The 23,096-nt window shown below is 40.4% G+C and overlaps 1 protein-coding gene across 1 annotated transcript; it reads right to left on the bottom strand.

Annotated features, from left to right (window-relative positions):
- Positions 1-670: 670 nt before the first annotated feature.
- LOC124131817 (kelch domain-containing protein 3-like) lies at positions 671-22,607 on the bottom strand. The gene is made up of 11 exons (XM_046495302.2): positions 22,470-22,607; positions 15,933-16,101; positions 14,745-14,918; positions 12,182-12,297; positions 8,602-8,673; positions 7,622-7,835; positions 6,629-6,715; positions 5,974-6,082; positions 5,715-5,803; positions 3,808-3,886; positions 671-3,248 (listed from the first exon to the last, which is right to left on the bottom strand). The coding sequence occupies exons 2-11, from the start codon at positions 16,084-16,086 to the stop codon at positions 3,185-3,187; spliced, it is 1,158 nt and encodes a 385-aa protein (XP_046351258.1). The 5' UTR covers positions 16,087-16,101; positions 22,470-22,607; the 3' UTR covers positions 671-3,184.
- Positions 22,608-23,096: the final 489 nt, after the last annotated feature.

The raw sequence follows: 23,096 nt of genomic DNA, 5'->3' as shown, positions 1-23,096 counted from the left end.
CCCTATTACCCGACCCTACCCAGGTACCCACTGTAGGTCTCAGGAGATGTCTCAAAATGTCCAATTGGGAACATCTTTAGCTTAGCCCTGGCAAAACGTTTTTCGAACAATCCGGTCATTCAAACACTGAAGTTGAATTAAGGTATATCTTTATTCAACCATATGAAAAATCGGAAGGAATGGGTGCACAGTCAGAATGAAATGCGAACATTAGTGACTTGTAGTGTTACCATAGAGTTCCAGATAATTTTTGTCATTAAACAATATATCATGTGACTAACCACGGATCCGGGTAGTCCTGTGGGTACCCGGGTCCTACTCAGTACCCACCCAACCGAGGTACCCGAGTTACCCGTCCCAGCCCTAATGCTTATGACTTGAACGTAGCTGTGGAGACACAGGAGAAGTGCGTGTCCAGCAATGGTCACCATCACAAGGATGCCCTCCAACCATGCCCTGCAACCATCACCTGGACGCTGTAGGGGATGACATGCATTGACTGAACAATGTTCATTTGTTCTTAACTTCCCTCAGATGTATAACTGATGCTTATTCGAAACAGTGACATGAAGAGAGAGAAAGTATGGATGGTAAATTCTCTCTTTTACGTGTATCACTTCTAAATGCCAGTCAAACACTTGGTGACAAGATTCAAATTAGTACTTATTGATTGCATTCACTAGGTTGGTGGATTAGGGCTGTGGTCAAATTAGTACTTATTGATTGCATTCACTGGTTGGTGGATTAGGGCTGTGGTCAAATTAGTACTTATTGATTGCATTCACTGGTTGGTGGATTAGGGCTGTGGTCAGTCAATCAATCAAATCATTAACAAAGTGTTGCCTTGTCTACTGAAACATGGTAACAGGTGTAAGCTATTGTCAGGACGGGTGTGAGAGACAGGCATGGCTGGAGACAAGTTTCAAAAGCATGATAAGCACTAATATTATCAAACTAACCATAACAGAGTCTATGACTATATAAAGCAGCAATGTTCAGTAAGAGAAAGTAGGACTGACTATATGTATTATATCAAGACACCAAGGTTTCACCCGATGCAAACTACTGCCTCCAACTGGAATACAAATTTCAACTGGGACTGATATGATTTACACTGTAAGTCCCGGAAGACATAAAAAGGGATTGCTGTTTGACTCATTAAAACTGATCAAAACTACAGCGTGCTTGCCACAGAGTCCCATTCTATTCTGGTAAGAATTACCATACACTTAAATTGTCAATGGTTGATTTTCTTCCATCTGACATTACAATCTTTAACATGATTAATGGTTTTGAGCATCCAAAATCTGTCACCAGCCTAGAAGAAATAAGATTATTACTGAGGGCCATGAAAATAGACCAACTAAGCAAAACCCCTTGCAATATTCAACATAATGCTCATTTAAATCATAAATACCTTTAACATACAATTTGTCTAAACGATGACCGCTCATTGTTAAGAGGTTAGTACCTACAGCTTCAGGTGAGACTTCAATATGTATAGGTGGGTGCTGTGTCTACTAAAGAGGATTGATCATTTGTTTTAATGTAAACATCATCTTGAACAATCCTACTCACAAGCTGGCCCAACTAATAAAACTGGCAACTTTTCCGAAATGTCAGGCTGCTCTGAATGTAAATCCAGTGAAGTAAATGAGTGAGTTGGTTTTACACTGCTATTAGAAATATGTGGCTTCATACACTGTACAAAAGCTGGGAATCAAACCGGGGCTTTTGGCGTGATAGGTGACCGCTTTAACCAGTAGGCTACCTTACTGCCCCACATACAGCTAAGATTATTATCATTGAGAAGTTGATCATTCATAAGTCAGACTTTGCAACAGACACAAGCAGTTAAAAGAGCATATACTCATATTTACACGAAACAAAATAAATTTATTTTGAAGTTATTTACACATATCAAGGGCACTGTTTGATTCCATAGTGAGGAAATCTTTTCTTTCATCAGGAATTGTCATAAATTAATGAAAAACTGATGAAAAACAGCATTAAGCATGTCACTCAGGAAAACAAACATTAAATATTTCTATCCTGAAATAAATAAGCTGATAAAAAAAAAATTAACACAATAATTGCATAGGTTTCAAGACCCAAGAACAATGACCCTGCCATTTCTTTATAAACTCAGGAAATATGATCATTCTACAACTGTGATTACTGAAAATAGTTATAAATATCTAATTTGTGCCTGCACAAAACAAATATAAGCAAGAGTCATCACATCAAGTCAATAACGTGCACACACATCCATGCACAGACGAAACATTCACACACACACACGGTATGTGCATGGTGCCATATATGTCTCACAAGGGGGTCATCACAGTTAATTACCAGATAAACATTTCATACTTTGGTTTCATACACATACAGGTTTGTTTAAAACAATGACGCATAATCAACCTGGAGATGTTATAAGTCTTGGGTAATGTTACCACCAGTGTGTTATTGCCAAAATAACCTGATTCATGAACCAATAACAAAATGATACATCTGTGTAATATATTACAAGTTCCAAAGTCCATCTCCTACAAAAGCCTTGGAGGAAACATTCTAATGCCGCACTCAGCAATATTCCAGCTGTATGATGGTGGTCTGTAAATAATCAAGTCTGGACCAAACAATCCAGTGACTGACATCATGAGCATGGATCCACTCAATTGGGATACAGTGACATGCATCAACCAAGTCTGACCACCTGTTAGTTTACTCTTACGACAAGCTTAGTCGCCTTTTACGGCAAGCATGGGTTGCTGAAGATATCTGGGTAAAACATTCAATGCTATGTGATATGACTGATATGGCTATCTGTGTATGTTTTGTTCATCATTATTTGGTGTAGTTTTAACAGCACTGACTTGCATACGATGGTATGCATTCTAACAAAACTGAGAATGAAAATAGGAATACTGATCGACTGTCTTCTGTGAAGAGAACATTCTCAGTGTCCCAGCAAGGTAACCATAGCAACACCTTGATAAGGACACTGATCCACTTCCAGATATCAGCTCAGGTAAGAGTCCATGTTGGCTGCTTCAACGTTTTCACATTGTTATCAGCTTTATCTATTTGACAGGATGCGATGCCATCCATCATATCGTGTCTTGCAATGTCGATGATCTGGCTGGTCATCTGAATTGAACCATCAGATGGTCAAGTAACATCACCCGGTTGTGTTACTGGACCGACTGATGTTGTTGTTGGTTGTCATGGCAGCAAGTTCCCATCTGACATACATAAAAGCACAATTTTAAAGTCATTGTATTGTATTGTTTGTTGTTTAATGCTGCACTCAGCAATATTCCAGCTATATGACGGCAGTCTGTAAGAATCGAGCCTGAACCAGACAATCCAGTGATTGACATCTTGAGCATCGATCCACGCAATCTGGATGCGATGATATGCATTAACCAAGTCAGCGAGCCTGACCACCCGATCCAATTAGTCGCCTCTTACAACAAGCATAGTGGCTTTCCACTGCAAGCATGGGTTGGTGAAGACCTATTCTACTCAGGACTACCCGGACTCGTGGGAGATAGTTCTATGGATATACAACTTATTACAATGAATGCGATGTTTCGGTGTAGACACTAACAACTTTATCAAACAAGTGATCAGAGCTATCTCCCTTGTTGGACTACCCTAAACTCCCTTCCCTTGGGAGGATGAGTCGCCATGTCAGGATCTTGTTTTGATCCAACCACATAAATGAATTAATTAATGTTGAATTTCAGCCATATAAGGATAAAACCAACTTTTAACTGTGGAATAACATTCTTAACTCACCTTATATTCATAGGCAAGAAGGACGTATCTTGCTTATATTCTAACACAGCTAGTTCACACAGCACCTTCAGGGACGGAGCTGAAATAAAGAATTGAAAGTCATACAGAAGTCATTCCACAAGAACACTTGGAGATAAACAATATTCCTCAACTCACATCAACTCATCAACTCATCAATGGAAAGTCATACAGTCATACAGTCATTCCACAAGGAAACTTGGAGATAAACAATATTCCTCAACTCATCAATGGAAAGTCATACAGTCATACAGAAGTCATTCCACAAGGAAACTTGGAGATAAACAATATTCCTCAACTTATCAATGGAAAGTCTGACAGTCATACAGAAGTCATTCCACAAGGAAACTTGGAGATAAACAATATTCCTCAACTTATCAATGGAAAGTCTGACAGTCATACAGAAGTCATACCACAAGGAAACTTGGAGATAAACAATATTCCTCAACTCATCAATGGAAAGTCATACAGTCATACAGAAGTCATTCCACAAGGAAACTTGGAGATAAACAATATTCCTCAACTCATCAATGGAAAGTCATACAGTCATACAGAAGTCATTCCACAAGGAAACTTGGAGATAAACAATATTCCTCAACTCATCAATGGAAAGTCATACAGTCATACAGAAGTCATTCCACAAGGAAACTTGGAGATAAACAATATTCCTCAACTCATCAATGGAAAGTCATACAGTCATACAGAAGTCATTCCACAAGGAAACTTGGAGATAAACAATATTCCTCAACTCATCAATGGAAAGTCTGACAGTCATACAGAAGTCATTCCACAAGGAAACTTGGAGATAAACCATATTCCTCAACTCATCAATAAAAATAAGCACCTGCCCGTAGGCCCTCAGGGCCATAGGCCTGTGGCAGGTAGAGTTCTAGTGGGGCCCCGTAGTTTCAAATTTGTTTAGGTCCTTATTAAAGGTGTGTGATATTATCAGTATATCGGTAAATTGAGGTCCATTCTTTCCACGATACGTATCACAATATCATTTTTTCATGCTAGATATACTTGGTGATTTCAAATAGCGATTTTTATCATGTGTTTAAAATGTCATATACTTGCTAAATGCCTTTGATGCCCCACAGCATGTGTTCGGGGCAACAAGATGGCTGCATATTTATTGATTGAGTAAACATCATGTTGTACCAGCATCTTGTTTTGTTCCATTTATGAACTTCAATTCATACCTTAATGTATCAGATTGCTGCTGAATTCAAAATTGGGAAGTATACAATATATATTGTGATAGTATCACAAAATACTGTCTTGTGCATAGCAAAACATTGTGATACACTTTAAACCTCCAAAACCCATCCCTAGTCCTTATGGACTGCAGAAGATTTATTTGTCACAATAGGCTGCAATTCTTTTAGTGAGGGCCTGAAGAGTTTTTTCAGGGCCTGAAGAGTTTTTTCAGGGCCTGCGGCTTCTAAAGTCTGTGGGTCCTCATGGCAGCCTGGTATTTTTTTAATTTCAAACACTGGACACAACTCCATGGCTATCTTATCCTAGCATGGCAAAGGGCCACAACTCAGCTCAGCACAGCACAGCACAGCACAGCACAGCACAGCACAGCATACACTGGTGACCTAAGCAATTGGACCACTTATTCCTCCAGCCGTAAGCTGAACAACTACATCATGGAGTCCAGTCAGATGTCAGTGGGAGGTGGTTCACAGACAACTAGGTTCTCACAACTAGGTACTGCAGCTGTAAGCCGAACAACTACATCATGGAGTCCAGTCAGATGTCAGTGGGAGGTGGTTCACAGACAACTAGGTTCTCACAACTAGGTACTGTAGCTGTAAGCTGAACAACAGATGTCAGTGGGAGGTGGTTCACAGACAACTAGGTTCTCACAACTAGGTACTTACAGAAGTCAAGCACGTAGAGGTCTGAGTGATCGGTCAGATCAGTCTCTGCCAGCGGGATGTGTGTGGCCGTCATCTGGGGGTTCTTGGGACTGTGGAGGAAGCAAGCACATACTGTTGGTACATGGCATCATGCATCTATGTACATACAGAGAGATTCAGAAATAAAGTGTAAAGGAAGAACAGTTACCCTGCTTAATACAGTGACTTCATCTACCGGAGTACAATGGCCAGCAGTTACATCATGTACACCAACACATACCTGGTTCCTCCAAACAGGTATATACACGACTCTATCCTACAACAGCACTGGCGTCGCCTTGGACACGGCCCCTGACCTTTCACCTTCACCTTTGACCACTTCATTTTACCTGTTCACAAACAAATGACAAAATGGTTACACTGCACATTTGTCATGTTCTTATATCTTAGTCTGCTGAGAAAAATCTAAGTAAATGACCAATCTCATATGCTGAGGTAATAATTTTAATTTAATTAACATATACAGCTTGGGAGAACATGGTAAAATGTAATACTTTTATGTATATTTACTATGTTAAAATTACTATGTTTTTGATATATAACAATCACCATAGGTATTTGCAAATGATATGGTGTCAACGAATGTGATGTTTCCAACAAATGCAATGTATCCGAATGTTATGGGTTTTCGGACACTCGTAACATTCGTAAGTTTCTCTCTAATCACATGGACAACTGTACAACAACTCTTTTACTTATAAAAGACAACTTTCTCTTAAAAAACAGGCCATCATCTGAGTATTTACAATGTCTTTGTGATGGTACACTCTCCGTTATAGTACGAGTAATCGCGATAAACGTGGCCGTCTGAAAAGTATGACGTCCGAAAACCTATGATCCGATGATACTAAAACCGCGATTGTGTTAAACATTACCTGGTTCTAGTCTGTGCATGTCACTGTAGTGATTCTCATGAATGCCGTTGTAGCCACCAAATATATACAAGTGACCTTCATAGTAAACTGTAATAAATTAACAGGATTACATAAAAAACAGGACAAAATGATCACTCAAAAATTGTTCTTAAAAGTTATCAGTATATCTCCATTAGGACGGGTAACTCTGGTACTAGGGTTGGGTGGGTCCTGAGTAGGACCCGGGTACCCACAGTACTACGTGGACCATTAACGTCATTGAGCATTTCTGAAGTAAGAATTGATGACACACTATGATTAAGCTCACACGTATTGTTACCATGCAAACCTAATGTAGCTCAAGGCAAGCAGTGGGCATTATGGACATACTCAGCTCCAGATTCTAGAGGAAACACATGGAACAAGTGCAGTAGTGTTTGTTTCTTTGTTTGTTTCTTGTTTAATGTTGCATACTCAGCAATATTCCAGCTATATGACAGTAAGTCATGGTCTGTAAGTAATTGAGTCTGGACCAGACAATCCAGTGATATATCGTTAGCATCGATCCACGCTATTGGGAGCATCGATCCACACAATTGGGATCGATGACATGCATCAACCAAGTCAGCGAGCGGGACTACCCGATCCCGTTAGTTGCCTCTTAAGACGAGCACAGTCGTCTCTTACAGCAAGCATGGGTTGCTGTAGACCCAGATCTACACGGGCAAGGTGAGCAGAAAGATTGAATGAGCTAGTGAGTTTGGTTGAATGTCACTTTGCACAGTATTTCAGCATATCAGCTTGGTGCGTGAGGAAAGCCAGAAGTCAACCACTTTGGTAAAGCCCATTATCACAGGTATGGTACTGACAAACCTGGAAAACAGTCAGGGAAAATATGTGATTCTAACCACAATTTCAGGTTCCTTGCCAGCCTAAGGGACACAACTCTGCAAATACCTCACACAACTGGGCCCCCCATGCCCCCCAGAGATACAACACACAGCATCAACCTACATGCAGAGTGACTTCTCCGGCCTGGAGGTATGGTCCCTGATACAACAGGCTCGTACCACGTGTTGCTGGAGGTGTCAAACGTCTGGATCTTATTGCAATAAATCTCATTGTTCGTGAAGACATCACCACCATCATCGCTGCGACCACCGAACACAAACATGGTGCTGCCTACCGCTGTGGCAGTGTGGAAGTCACGCCAGCGGGCTGGGGTACCCTGCAAGCAATAACAATCAGTGTACTCACCCCTCAGATACATTATAGTGTTAAACATTGCTTCACACTCAAATGAAATAAAGAGGGAAAACATTTTTCTGTATGTTTTGTGTTGTATATGTATTTGTTGTTTAACGCCGTATATTCCAGCGATATGACGGCGGCCTGTAATGAATCGAGTCTGGGCAAGACAATCCAGTGATTGATATTATAAGCAACAATCCACTCCGTCAGGGTCACCCAAGTCATTGAGTCCGTCCACCTGATCTATTAAGTAGCCTCTTATGACCAGGGCCCTGTTCCACAAAGTGATCTTAGCGCTAAGTCGATCGTAACTCCTATTCTTTAACACTGACTTACGACAGTCGTAGTGCTAAGATTGCTTTGTGTTTTATTTAACAACACACAGCAATATTCTTGCTATTTGACCATTGTGACAGCAGTCTGTAAATACAATTAATCAAGTCTGGACCAGACAAACCTGTGATTAAAATAATAAGCAATGCATCATCCACATTGACACACTATTAATCTCACTGAGAATGACCACCTAATCATTCAGTTGCCTCTCACAACAAGTATAGGTGGCTGGGGACCAATTCCATCCCGGAATCCTAACATACTCATTGAAATGGTATATTGTTTGATTGAAAAGAATATTGTTTGGTACAAATATCTGTTGAAATTGACCTCAATTAACTTCAAAATTTTCCTTAACTTGATAAGACCGAAACCTTCATTAAACCTTCAGACCTTGACCTACTCACGTTGGCTTTGACCGAGATCCACTGCATTGATGTAAAGTCAAAGGCATGGACATCATTGGAAAATCTGTCAATCTGAAAGAAAAGACAATATTCAATAAGTCTTTGTATACTTGGGAATAAACACTGCCAACATTCCATTGCTGGAGTCAATACATATATAAGGGGGCAGGGGTGGCCCAGTCATCTAAGGTGCCGCGATTCACTGTGCAGAGTTGCGTCCTTTGGGCACGCCAGAACCTATGATTGTGGGTTCGAATCCTGGTTCGCCCCGATTATGTTTCAAGGTTTGTCAGCACCATACCAGTGCTCCGTGGTTTCACCGAAGTGGTAAACGTCTGAGACCTGCATCACTTCGGGCTTTCCTCCCACGTTAAGCTGACACGCTGTGATATAACTGGAATAATGTTAAAAGCGGCGTTAAACCCAACTCACTCACTCAATGCATATACAGTCTCCTGTAGGGCTGGGACGGGTAACTTGGGTACTCGGATCGGGTGGGTCCTGAGTAGGACACGAATACCCACAGGACTACCCGAACCGTGGTTTATCACACGGTAAATTGTTTAATGACAAAAACTCACTATAGCTCAATGGTTACACTACAAGTCGCTAATGTTTGCAATTCTTTCTGACGATGCACACATTCCTTTGACTCGTAGATATTTGAGTAAAGATAAAGCAAAGTCAACTTCAGTGTACGCAAGATCTGATAAATGTATCTAAATAATTTTTGCCAGGGCTGCGTTAAAACAATTCCCAATCAGACATCTTGTTTCCAACTTTTGAGACCTTCAGTGGGAACCCGGGTAGGGTCGGGTAAAAGGGGGCTGGGTACCCGGGTAGGGTCGGGTAATAGGGGGCTGGGTACACAGGTAGGGTCGGGTAATAGGGGGTGGGTACCCGGGGAGGGTAGGGTCGGGTAAAAGGGGGCTGGGTACCCGGGTAGGGTCGGGTAATAGGGGGCTGGGTACCCAGGTAGGGTCGGGTAATAGGGGGCTGGGTACCCGGGTAGGGTCGGGTAATAGGGGGTGGGTACCCGGGGAGGGTAGGGTCGGGTAATAGGGGGCTGGGTACCCAGGTAGGGTCGGGTAATAGGGGGCTGGGTACCCAGGTAGGGTCAGGTAATAGGGGGCCGGGTACATGGGTAGGGACGGGTAATAGGGGGCCGGGTACCTGGGTAGTAAATTTGGACTCGCCCCAGCCCTTGTCTCCTGATTAATTGACAAAGCTTACACGGTCTTTGTAGTTACCTTGTACCCCCAACATGCATAAAGAAATCACTCTTAGCTATGGAGATATTATATGGCTATCATGGCTATTGTGCATACTGAAATTGACATTAAACCTATAAACATGACAAACACATTCCTCATATCCAAAGGCAAGTAAGGGTATATACTCAACCAATTTTAACAATCATCTACACTATCAATTTACCCAAATATACAGTATCAGGAAACTAGTCTATTCATAATTTGGATGAAAGATAACAACAGTCCTCATTACCCAATCAGGAGAAAATTGCAGTCCTGTTTAATATCTCTACGTAGAGTCATGTTACTTGAGTGGTGCTGGAGTGTTATCTTATCAGTCATCACAACTAATCCTGTTGGTGTCAGTTCCTCATTTACACTGATCTCATGTTTCACGTATCAGTCAGAGGCTGTCACCTGTTGGCCATACCCAGGACTAACCAGTGTTCATAGTTATAGAGGGAGCCATGCTGCAGTTACTCTGCCATCAGCACGATCAGCGAGCTGAAGTTAGTTGAGGTGAAATGGGTTTTAACGCCATGTTCAAGATTAATGCACTTACATAGCGACATGCATGCACATGTGTCCAGACTAACGGCAGTTTTATAGTGCCAGCCCACGGAGATCCCATACTATAGATTAACATGGATGCCCACTCAGACTGAGTATGCTGGCTCCATCCTGACAGTCCTTGTTTTATCATATCCCTGTAATGCTGAGCACTAGCCAGAGTAACAACAAATACCATATCTGAAGGCTTAAAAAAATAAAAGAATTGCTTCCCAGGCAATGACTTTTGAAATTATTGTGCAGGTGGGCGGTGTTATTTTTGTTCTGGTTGTTCAAGCTAGTATGTAACCAAATTTTGTTTACAAATCATGTTGTTCTTCAGCATTGTAGCACTTAACTGCCGGGGACATCAGTTCGAGACGCAGAATATTTAGAGACTTAATTTTTTTTGAAAATGGAAATAAAAACAAAACGGGCAGCAGACTTATGATGGTGCAGGTGGTGCCTGAGAACCAAGACCTATTATTTTGTTTACAACTCTGGTAAAACTCACCAGCACAAGATCCTGTCACAAGCTCCTTCCCAGATCGTGACACCTTCGTTACACTCTCGGTAATATCGCTGCCACCAGTGTGGGCGCGGCCATTACAAGAATCTTGAAATTTGCCCTCTAACCCCAAATGTAGTAACGTTGATACTTTTGTTTATGTCTTTGGGAATGCATGATATTTCATTTTGCAAAGGTTTACGACTGACCATGTTTTCCAGATGAATTTACTTTGTTGTTTTAATAATCAGATTGGTTCGAGATTGCAGACTAACGGAAAATCAACCAACTTCTCCCTTACATTCTTACTATATCAATAACACGAAAGTTTTAATGAATCAGAAATTCAATTTGACAAACGAAGAAAGTAATTTAGCAGCAATAAGTCTATTCGGCGTCACGACAGCCGTCACTTGTTTATAAACATAACGGTCATTCGGTTGCGAGTTCCAACTCCAAGCATGGTTGTGGCCACCTATTCACAGTGGGGAGTTTTGACTGGTGGCAGCGATAGTATAGAGAGCTCCGCGAACGGGCTATCACTGTGAGGAGCTTGATCCTGTCATGCTTAAGGGACACAACCTTGTACAGTAGCATGTGACAGAGACAATTGTGCCAACTGGTAGATGAACATGTGATCTAAAATTGTGTACATGATCTACATCTAATAATGGTAGAGCAGAGCTATTGATAAGCTTTTGGTTATTTGGGTATTTTATCCAGGGGTTTGATTTTGATTGGGTATCCACAAGTTTTAGAGGGTATTCAAAAAAATTTTACCCACCTGTTTCTTGACATTTGTCTTTTTCACTTAAAACATTCCCTATAAATCATGTAAAATTATTTGAATAGTAGTATACCCATCTGCGTTTGCTTGCAGCTCCCTCTCCAGAATGCATTTTTTTGTTCGCAAAACCTAGCATTGTAAGAAAGGCACTATTGTTTTAATACCAAAAAGCGACAACTTAAGATACAGTATGTATCAGTATGTTTGTCACAGAAGCCTTTCCGAATGTAACTGTTGGTAAGTGAATTTGGCGATCGGCTGGCACACAATCATTTTATCTAACAGTTGTAATATACACAATCGTTTAATCTAATTTTTTATACGCATTAATTTTATTTCAATGGCGTATTTATAGTTTTTGTTGAGTATCTGATACACTAGGATTTGATTTATCTGCGTATTTCAGTTGATTTAATGTATATTTTACACAAATACGCAGCTTATCATGAGCTCCGGTAGAGTGTTGATGAGAAGACTCCGTACCTCCTCCTCGTATCCCCCGAAGATGTACATCTTGTTGCTGATGACGCAGGCGGAATGTCCGTCCCTGGCCCCCGGTATTGGCCCATTGATCGCAGGCTTGTTCCACTTCATCATTCCTGAAACACACGCAAGAGTACTCTTGTTCCTTGAGGTATTTACAGACTTGACCATCTCACATCCTTACCTTTAACATAATACAGTGTTGTAAGGCATGTCAGTGCTCACTGCTCGCAATACAGGTGCACACTTTGCACCACTCATGGCGACCCCAGTGGACAAAGGCCCCTTCATCACAACACATATTGGATTGTGCTAAGTTACTAACGAATCAGATATTGATCTAGCTGTAAAGGGAACAAATTGGAGTGAGTGGGTTTGGTTTTACGCCACTTTTAGCAATATTCCAGCAATATCACGGCATGGGACACCAGAAATGGGCTTCACACATTGTACCCATGTCGGCATGACGAGCACACACTTTAACCACTAGGCTACCCAACCGCCCCCGGAACAAATCAGAAGTCTCCTTCTATAAAACATCAATACTATCATGGTTGTTGAGAACAAAAGAGGGAACAATGTTTTTTGTTTGTTTAACGCAGCACTCGGCAATATTCCAGTTACATGATGGTGGTCTGTAAATAATCAAGTCTGGACCAGACAATCCAGTGATTGACATCATGAGTATTGACACACGCAACTGGGATACAATGACACGCATCAACCAAGTCAGCGAGTCTGACCACCCGTTCCCACTAGTCGCCTTATTCGACTAGCATAGACACCTTTGACGGCAAGCATGGGTTGGTAAAGACCTACTCTAACCCAGATCTTTACTGGGGAAGACAAGCATGGGTTACTGAAGACCTATTCTACCCCGATCTTCACGGGGGAAGACAAGTATGGGTTGCTGAAGACCTATTCTACCCCGGATCTTCAAGAGGGGAGACAAGCATGGGTTGCTGAAGCCCTATTTTACCCCAGATCTTCACGAGGGGAGACAAGCAGGGGTCCGGAAAATTTAAAATCCCAATCGGACATTTGCATTTAGGCCACGCCCCCTTCAAATAGCGTATTTTAGTACGACTTTTCACACACATTACAAGTTTAAGTATTCATAATATGATGAATTATGAATTGTTTCAATTTAAATTGTTTAATTCACCGGACAATTAATAACAAATAATCTCATTTTAGATTTACATGGAAAACATACGTTTGTTTCTGTTATAATAACGGTCTAATTAATATTCATGAGTCATATTCATGAGTCTGCTCAAGTGTACGCGTTGTAACATTTGGATCGAGACTATTATCCCATATTTGGTTATCACGTGACCTCACGGGAAAAGGTTTTTTTAAACTAAAGATTTTCTTAAAAACAAGACAGATAATTTAATCACAAATACTAAAATATCGTTGATAGCAATAGTTATTTGAATACTTTTTTCATCTGTACTTAATTATTGACCATAAAAAAATTGGATATCGATCGTCCGAGAAAGCAAAATGGCGGTCAATCAAGATTCAATATACGACTAGCTACTGAAAACAATAAAATCTGCAAATCCTCATTGTATGTCAACCAAGTGAAAGTCGTTAGCCACGACTTACAAAATGATCGTCCAGACTTTGAGGGTTTGGCAGATCCGCTCGACTGATCTGCATCGGTCGACTGGCTGTTGTCACGCTTTCGCTTCTTGTCTGAGGTTACGTATCGTAGCATTGTGAGGATAATGAGGTACATCGATGATGCAAGGTATTAATGTACAGTTGTAAACACCTTTCACTCAAATTAACAAGATGTTCTCAGTAATTAATCCTCGATTAATCAGTGTCTACTCAGTTTATTGCCTATTACAGTGATTGACCGATTGGACTATCATGTAGGTACGATGTATTTTCAGCAATCAAAACAAACAAAGCTTGTCAGTGTAGTTAATCTTCATTGTGTTGCAACTGCAGACAGAAACTGCTCAGTCCTAACTGTTGATCATGTCCGGTCAAAATTTAAGAATGTCCGGACAATACTTTTTAAAATGTCCGGTAAGCAATATTTTAAAACGGACATTTGAGATTCCCAATCGGACATGTCCGGCGCATATGACGGTTTCCGGACCCCTGGAGACAAGCATGGATTGCTGAAGACCTATTCTACCCCGGATCTTCACGGAGGAAGACAATCATGGGTTGCTGAAGACCTATTCTACCCCAGATTTTCAAGAGGGGAGACAAGCATAGATTGCTGAAGACCTATTCTACCCCAAATCTTCATGGATCGGGGTACAATGTGTAACAAAGCAGGCAGCAATATTCCAGCTATATCAAGGCAGCCTGGAAAATAGTTGACTCTTGTCCAGGCAAACAAGTGACTCAAGTGCTGGCTGTTCAGAAATGTTTTCATTTACAGTCAAGGTAATAGTAACAAATAACCATGGGTCTAAATCCTTATCAGTTGAGCTGTCTGCTTGGAAATGTTTTCAGAGGCCAACCATTTTAGGTGCCACAGTCTCGATGTAATGTAAAGTTTACCATGACCTTGGATGTGGAGGACTTGACTCACCTGTGTCAAAACAGTACAAGATGTTACAAGCACCGTCCTTGTCGTTTCTGCCGCCCCAGATGTAGGCACAGTCGCTAACGGCAACCGCTGTGTGGCCGTACCGCTGATATGGAACCAGGTCATAGTCAGGGTGGTTTATGGGAATACCTGGCAGGAGGCGCCAGCGTAGTGAAACTGTGGCAACAATTAACAGTGTCTGTCACACAATGAAATGTCACATTCACAAGTGTACAACAACTCCATACACGATACTACTGAACTTGTCATAGAGGTATTCATTAATTCCATCATACAGGGATAGTAATCAACCAAGAACATCATCCATTCCAAATTATGATAAAAAATAGCAAAACCACAAAAAATGTCTGAAATTCTACTAGCCCTAAAAGTACCTTTAACATAAACAAAACTGGTCCGGACTAGCTGGCTAGTGCTAATTTCCATCCTATCACATAGCCATGGTAACAGCATATTACTAGACATGCATATGTACATGAAAGAAAAAATGAAATATCTCTGCATTCTCTTCAAAAGTTATTGTGGTATTCAAGGTAAAAATGGTAAAGATGGTGTTGGTAAATGACATAAATTAGAACTACGGTACATTAAATTTTCATGAACTACAGTTTTTCTTAAAAAATTATTACGAGGTTCATACAGATAAGGAACACTAAAATTCAAGGACTCCGTCTCGTGATATAGAACCTAACGAAGGACGCAAAAAAAAACATGTACCCCGAGTAATCCTGCTACAACAAATTTATCTTACCGTCATGTTTTGATGTGACATTGCAAAAGAATTAACACAAATTTAAAACTGATAGAAAACAGCTGTTTGATTGAGCTGAGGTTAACTTGTGCTATGTCACGTGACTTCCATTGACTCGGAAAAAGCGTGCGGCTTTTTGCTCTGAAGCGGGGTATAAGAGACTTATTCCCTGCTGAGAAATCTATTTCCCTCCAGGGGCGGGTTACACAGTATTACATAAAGATCATGTGGACCAATCAGATCGCAGATTTTGTACAAATTAACTTAATATGAAAGTTTTTCAAGCTATTTTGGTGATTTTCAAGGCTTTTCAAGAAAGACACTACCAATCAAGCCTTTTCAAGAAGGACATTAAAATTTAAGGCTTTTTCAAGCCTGTGCGAACCCTGTATTAAATAAACCTCAAATTTCATGCTTACGAGTATCAAGGATGTAGACATCCATCGGCCGGGTCGTGTCATAATCCTCCCCAGTGCAGTATCCCCCGAAGGAGAAGATGCTGTCACCTATGGCAACAGCAGCATGATTGACACGCTTTGGCCCCCCCTCCAGGTGTATCGTCCATCTTTGCATTCTATCTTTTTACACCTGAAAAAAATTGAAAACACAATGACACCTTGTTAAGAATTGACTTCAATAGGTTTTGCATTTCTGGAGGTATAAAAAAAATATGTGTGTGCAAACTGTGTAAATACGCAAAGTCTGCACACCGTTTTGTTTACGTTGATATCTCCGTAAACGCAAAACCTATTGAACAACAAGTCAACAATAATTACTTCACAGACTGCTTATTTCATGATTAACACACACAACACTGTAGACAACAGTACAAAATTAGTGACGTCATTCAGTGCAATAATGCAACACAAGCCCCGCCCATTTTATTATCAGCCAATCAGGAAACAGTAGTCTAAGGTCTATGGAAGCATAAACGCAAAAAAAATATTGTTTGGTTAGCCAATCAAATGCCACGAACGCTTGCAATTTATTTATTTACAAATAAAATTGCACAAGAGATGAGTGAGTTGTACCTGCTCAAATAAGTGGTCCATCACGGAACACAGCTATAAGAATGATTGACAATGTTTATGAAATGCAAATGAAGACTTGAATATGTTACATGGTATGGCTGCTGACAACAGTTTTGTCTTGGGATATATATATATATATTGTATATTGTTTGCTGAGTCCATTCTCTGCGTATATCTTTCGGAGGCAAGGTAGTTAACTGATTGTAAAAGTCCCGTTTCAACCCTTGCATAACTAGGCTTGAATTTCATGGCTCGATGGTAGCGCCACCAGTGGCGATTACGAGTTATGTCCCTTCTATGTCCCTCCTATTGACCAATCAGGTTCCACCTCTCATATCACTTGCTTCTAACAAAATGGTGGAGCCCAGTCAAGACGATCTGATCAATAATCAAGATCTTTATCATAATAAAACGGGTCTCACCTCGCGAGGTGCATCAAATCACGTGAGCACATTGATTAAACACATAAAAATATTTGACAAAATATATGTCAACACCTAGTCAATGGCACAAATGCTCTGCAAATCCTACAGTCAACTGAAATCTGCACGGCAGTCGCTATGTTGTTTAAGAACTGAATGTTGATTTCGTAAAGCGGTTTTGATTAGATTATACATAGATTCGTTAGTCCGGCCAAAATGTAATTCCATAATTCCATCCTAGTTTGGCAAGGGTGGAAACTGGACTTTTATAGTCAGTTACCTGCCTTGCCTCGGGAAGATGTGCATACTGGTTGTGCACATTTTCTGCACCAAACATATCTTTTAGAACACTTTTCAGCAATATTCAAAATGAAGAGGACAGACAAGTAATAATATCCTGCATTTCTTTGAAGCAAAAATAACAGGCCTCTCCATAAACATTTCAAAACCAGTGAGGTAAATAGAGCAAGAAGACTTGAAAAGAAAATTGAAAAATAATTTCCTTAACACACAAAATCAACAAACCCTTTACAAGATAGTCCAAATAATCCACTGTTTACAACACAAACCACAGCACGAGGCGACTCCTCTGTCACAGAGAATGCAACACACAGTAGCCGTGAAAGTCAGGAGACCAAGTACACAATCCCCAGTGCCTGACACATAGCCTAGCCATTGTTAAGCAGCTTAGATGGGTGGACAAGCACAGTTACGTCAGCTCCACAGAATCTGTACAGCTGTAGGTTGATATAGGAATTATCAACAGGAAGACAAGCACCTGCACCTGGCCCTTGGGTAATACTTACAGTGTAAATCTATGATGCAGAAAAATGTAACCTGAAATATTGTTAAACAAACAAGTGGAATTTGAAGGACAGGCCACAAATGTCAACTTTGTTCGTTGTTTGTTTGTTGTTTAACGCCCCACTCAGCAATCTTCCAGCTATATGACGGTGGTCTGTAACAATCAAGCCGGGGCCAGACAATCCAGTGATTCACATCATGAGCATTGATCAACACAATTGGGATGCGATGACATGCATCAACCAAGACAGCAAGCCTGACCTCCCGATCCCGCTAGTCACCTTTTACGGCATGCATGGTTTGCTGAAGACCTATTCTAACCTGGATCTTCATGGGTAACAAACGTCAACTAAAACAATATATACGTACATCTGTACACGGAATTCTATCATGCATATGACATTTAAGGTACCACGGAAAATGAGTTTTATCAAATATATAAAACCTGAGGAAACTGAATATTTGAGGCAAGTAGGCTGTAAAACATTAGAGATGGTTTGAAACCTCTAGTCCATTGGAAACCAGGTAGACAGCACACATGCTCCTCCACCTTAGACACATCAGTGTTACAAACTTTCCATCAGTAGCAACATGCCATATCATGAGACAGCTCTTGGACATTGGATCAGTTGCGCAACTAGTCTTACAAGAAAGATATGTATTGCAATTTTCTTACCATTGTTTCCTGGTCACATATATCTCCCATCCTATTTCACATCTTGTCCATAAGCTGATCAGTGCAAGTCACCAGCTATTTGTCACCCGAATGTACACCGGTACTCCCGGTTTAGCTAAAGACTCAAACTGCCTACAAGGTGATTGGGGGACCAAGTGATACATCCCGTTAGCCAGGATTTCTACTTGAATAACTCTCCTCATCAGGTGTCATGTGACCAGCAGAAAACAAAACCAATACCCTTTTTTAATGTCATGAAACAGTGATTTGTGTATTGTGTTACCATGTACTGGTAGTTGTAGTATGTTCAGCATGCAGTGTAGACTAAAATCTAGTCTCTAAAATGAACATATTTTACAGAAAAAACAGTTGTTAAAATTATAGTTATAAAATATAATAAAAAGGAGCCCAGAGACTTTCTTCATTTTCAGATACTGCAGTAATCTAGACTTGCCAAACATTATAGACTTGTATGGGCTGTTCTGGATATATTTGTTTCAGGGTCTGTATGACCGACTACATGCAGGGAGAGTGAGTGAGTGAGTGGGTTTATATGGTTTTACGCCACTTTTAGCAATATGCCAGCAATATCACGGCAGGGGACCCCAGAAATGGGCTTCACACATTGTACCCTTGTAGGGAATTGAACTAGGGCCTTCAGCGTGACGAGCGAACCCTTTAACCACGAGGCTACCCCTCCGCCCCTCATGCAGAGAGAAGACAGTGTTTCAAATAATCATCTTTTCGGGTTTTGGTTCTTTCGTAATTTACTTTTTAGTTAAATACAAAATTAAGTCTCAATAAATGCATTCCTTTTTCTTTACGTTTTGCAGGCAGAGTAACCACAAGCATAATGACATGTACCATCTTTTAATCTTATTTATAGCAGGCCGGGGATCAAACCCCGGACTGTCCGCTCTCTGGGCAGATGCTCTGCCACTTGACCACGGAGACGGCCTCTCTTATAAGGAACAGGTTGCTATATTCTTAGTTACTTTATTAACAACTGTGCACAAAGATTTGCAAGGCCAAATAACCGCACCAGAAGTGCATAAAATCCAATTTATAACCATTCCAAAACCAACACAAGGAATATTGATAGTTCATCGTAATCTTTCAAACCAAATAGTAAAACCTTTCTATCTGTAAATAAACAAAAAAGAAAGTCTTCGTCTCTTCGCTTTGTCACAAAGCCCTTGACAATATGACAAGTTGACAATATGCGTTGTCCATGGCCTGTTCCAAACAATTATCCTCAAATTAGTTTAGCATCTTAGCCTAGTCTAGAGGTGACTAACGGAATCAGGTGGTCAGACTCGCTGACTTGGTTGATGCATGTCATCGATCCCAATTGTGTGGATCGATGCTCATGGTGTCAATCACTGGATTGTCTGGCCCAGAGTCGATTATTTACAGACTGCCATCATATAGTTGGAATATTGCTGAGTGCAGCATTAAACAAACAAATAAACAAACAAACAAACAAAATGTGCCACAGATCCTCACTTCCCATCTTCCCGAGGCAAGGGAGTTTACTGACTATAAAAGTCCAGTTTCCACCCTTTGCCAAACTAGGCTGGAATTTCTAGGCTCGATCGTAGCACCACCAGTGGCTATTGTGGGTTATTTACTTTCTATGTCCCTCCTATTGGCCAATCAGATTCCACTTATCTCATATCACTTGTATTTGCTTCAAATAAAATGTCCAGTGAAAACGATCTGATCCATAACCAAGATATATATTGTAATAAAACGGGCCTTACTTCGCGAAGTGCATCAAATCATGTGTGCACCTTGATTAAAAACATGAAAAGATTTGGAAAATATTGGTTGACGCTATGTTTATCGGTACACATGCTTTGCAAACCCTGCAGTCGACCAAAATCTGCACGGCAGTTTTCAAACGGGATGGCAATTTCGTTACGTGATTTTGAGTGGACTATGCATAGGCTTGTTAGTCCAGGCAAAACTCCATAATTGCAGCCTGGTTCGGCAAGGGTGGAAAATTGAATTTAAAGTCAGTTTTTTTTATTTTTTGCAGTTTCATCCTTCTTCTATAACTAATTAATCAGATATAGAGCAGTCTGATCACTAGAGATAAATTTACATTATATTACTTAATGATAAAATTGTTTTTGTGGCTTTTGGCTCAGGGAAATCCGATTCATTACTCAAAAAATTGTATCACCTGAATACTGGCCTTAATTAAGCCTTAAATCCCTAGTAACCTCCATGAAGTCTCTGATATCACAGCCACTAGAGACTAGGCTGTAACCAACATGTACAGCCTAGATAATGAGACATTACTGTCAGATTAGTCTCTGCTAATAACATATCTGTGAGGAAAGATAACATTGACCTCAGCACTGAGGAGGCTCAGTGTCTATAGCCTGGCATGGAGATTAATGGGTGTGTAAAGATACATCACAGACCTATATAACATGAGATACCATAATTGAAGTCGTCTTTCAGTTAATGCACAAGATTACTACAATGCCCCCTCCTGATTTATTAGATGCCTAAAACCACACATACAAATGACAATTATTTGATTGCAAAGAAAACTTAACAGGAATCTTTTGTTGCGTCAACAAAATAATTCATGAGTTACATCTCATGGTATAAAACCTTAGACAGAAGTGTGAGGAAAAATTTCAAAACTTTATATAAGCAACCACTAAACCCCCCTCCTTGGTTGCACTCTTCTCGCTTCCCCTTTTATATCACTAAATGGCCCGGCCGGGCCCGTGTGCGAAATACGCTCCAGTCGGAAAGCGCACGTAAAATCCCCTAATATAAGTAAGTAAGTGAGGAAAGATATGATGTAAACTGATTTCAATGAATTATTCTCTAATTCTAAATTATTGGTCTGGAGAACTGTTCATGGATTGTTGGGTGTGCAGTTCAAATACAAAAACAATGTCATTTACTTCGCGGATTGAATTTTACGGTGCACGTGATTTCAATGTGTATCGGAGGCTAACTGTTCAGTGACTGTAAACCATAACAATCTAGTTGTTGATAGTCATTTTGGAGACATAAATGCAAAATTTCATTATTGCAAACAAGGCTACTACCACTTTTTGCATTTAATTCACACTCACGTTAATTTCAAGATTTACAAAATATAGAGGTGAGTGTGTTTGGGGATTGTAAATATCCTGTATTAGGAATAAACATTGTATTTAGCGAGCCTTTGCTAGTTTTCCACTTCTCTTGGATCACTCCATTCTAATACTTAGGTAACATTGGGTAGACCAGTCAGTGCCTTCAGCCATGACCTGTTGTTTTATGGTGTGTGACAAACGGGATGTGCAACTAATGGGAGGATACCAATCGGACTGACAGTGACAGTCAAAATAATCTATGAATTTACCTCAGTGTCTATTTGACATGTCTTTATGATCACTTTTCAAGGCTTGTTTGTTTGTTGTTTAACGTCGCACATAGCAATATTCCAGGTATATGACGGCGGTCTGTAAATAATAGAGTCTGGACAAGACAATCCAGTGATTGACATCATGAGCATCGAACCACGCAATTTGGATCGATGACATGCACCAACCAAGTAAGCGAGCCTGACCACCCAGTCCCGTTAGTCGCCTCTTACGACAAGCATGGTTTGCAGAAGACCTATTCTACCCCAGGTTTTCACGGGTTGCCTGGAAGAGAAGTATGCGTAAGCAACCAAAAGGGCTAAATGTATGTGTCATGTTAAGATCAAAATATTTTTCTAGACTCCCTATTGTTGAATTTCTAAAAATAACACTAGTGAATAGAAATTTAGTTTCAAGGTTACTTTGATATAGATCTACGCCGGAACTTCCAATGGCACAGGGACATATAGTTATTTTAGCATGCCATGGAAGTCAATGCAACATTGTATGCATTGCCGTTAAGTAAGGATACAGTCGAGTGCTGCTCAGCTGACGCCTTGACTCGAGTTGAGAACTGGTTACACTGGTTGTCGACTGGCTATATAGTTACAGGATCTTACAGTAACTCTGAGAAAATGGTACTTACCGTACACATATTTTCGTATTAGAATGTTATTTTGCTGTTTATTCAAGGAAACTGGACAGAATGTACAGCTTCAAATAAAATTGCTTCTGAAATCCTTCGACATCGTTGCAATATCCTCGGACAGCCGACCGTGGATAATGGGAGATAATTCACCCAAACGCAGCATTGTGAGGACCGCTAAGAAATTCAGGCTGGTATGGTCATAAAACTCATTGCGTCAGCACAATTTTGTTCACACACTCATACTCAGCCCAGACGTTAAATCATTGTTGTAATAGTGTTTTTTGTTGTTTTTAATATTCCACATATTTCCCATTTATACATGAGACAGCATACACTCTTATCATGACTCAATTAGAATCTTGCAATCTGATTGGCCAGTCGCAGTTTTGTAAATTGCCATATAAGCCGACCTGTACGAACATAATGACGTCATAATGTTTGACGTGACGTCGCATGCTTTTAACGTCATATCTGACCCTTTTTCGCGCTTTTATTTACCATGTTAAAAAATCGGTGGTCGTCAATAGATTGTGTTCTCATATGATAAATGATTTTATCATTTAACTTAAGCATTTAATCCATGACATAAGCTTATGACATAAAAACATGTATGTCATACCCCAA

This window comes from Haliotis rufescens, unplaced genomic scaffold, assembly GCF_023055435.1.
Source record: "Haliotis rufescens isolate VD_foot unplaced genomic scaffold, xgHalRufe1.0.p SCAF_3, whole genome shotgun sequence".
NCBI classification, from domain to species: Eukaryota; Metazoa; Mollusca; class Gastropoda; order Lepetellida; family Haliotidae; genus Haliotis; species Haliotis rufescens.
Note: the sequence above shows the minus strand (reverse complement) of the source record. Positions and strands in the feature narration are given on the sequence as shown.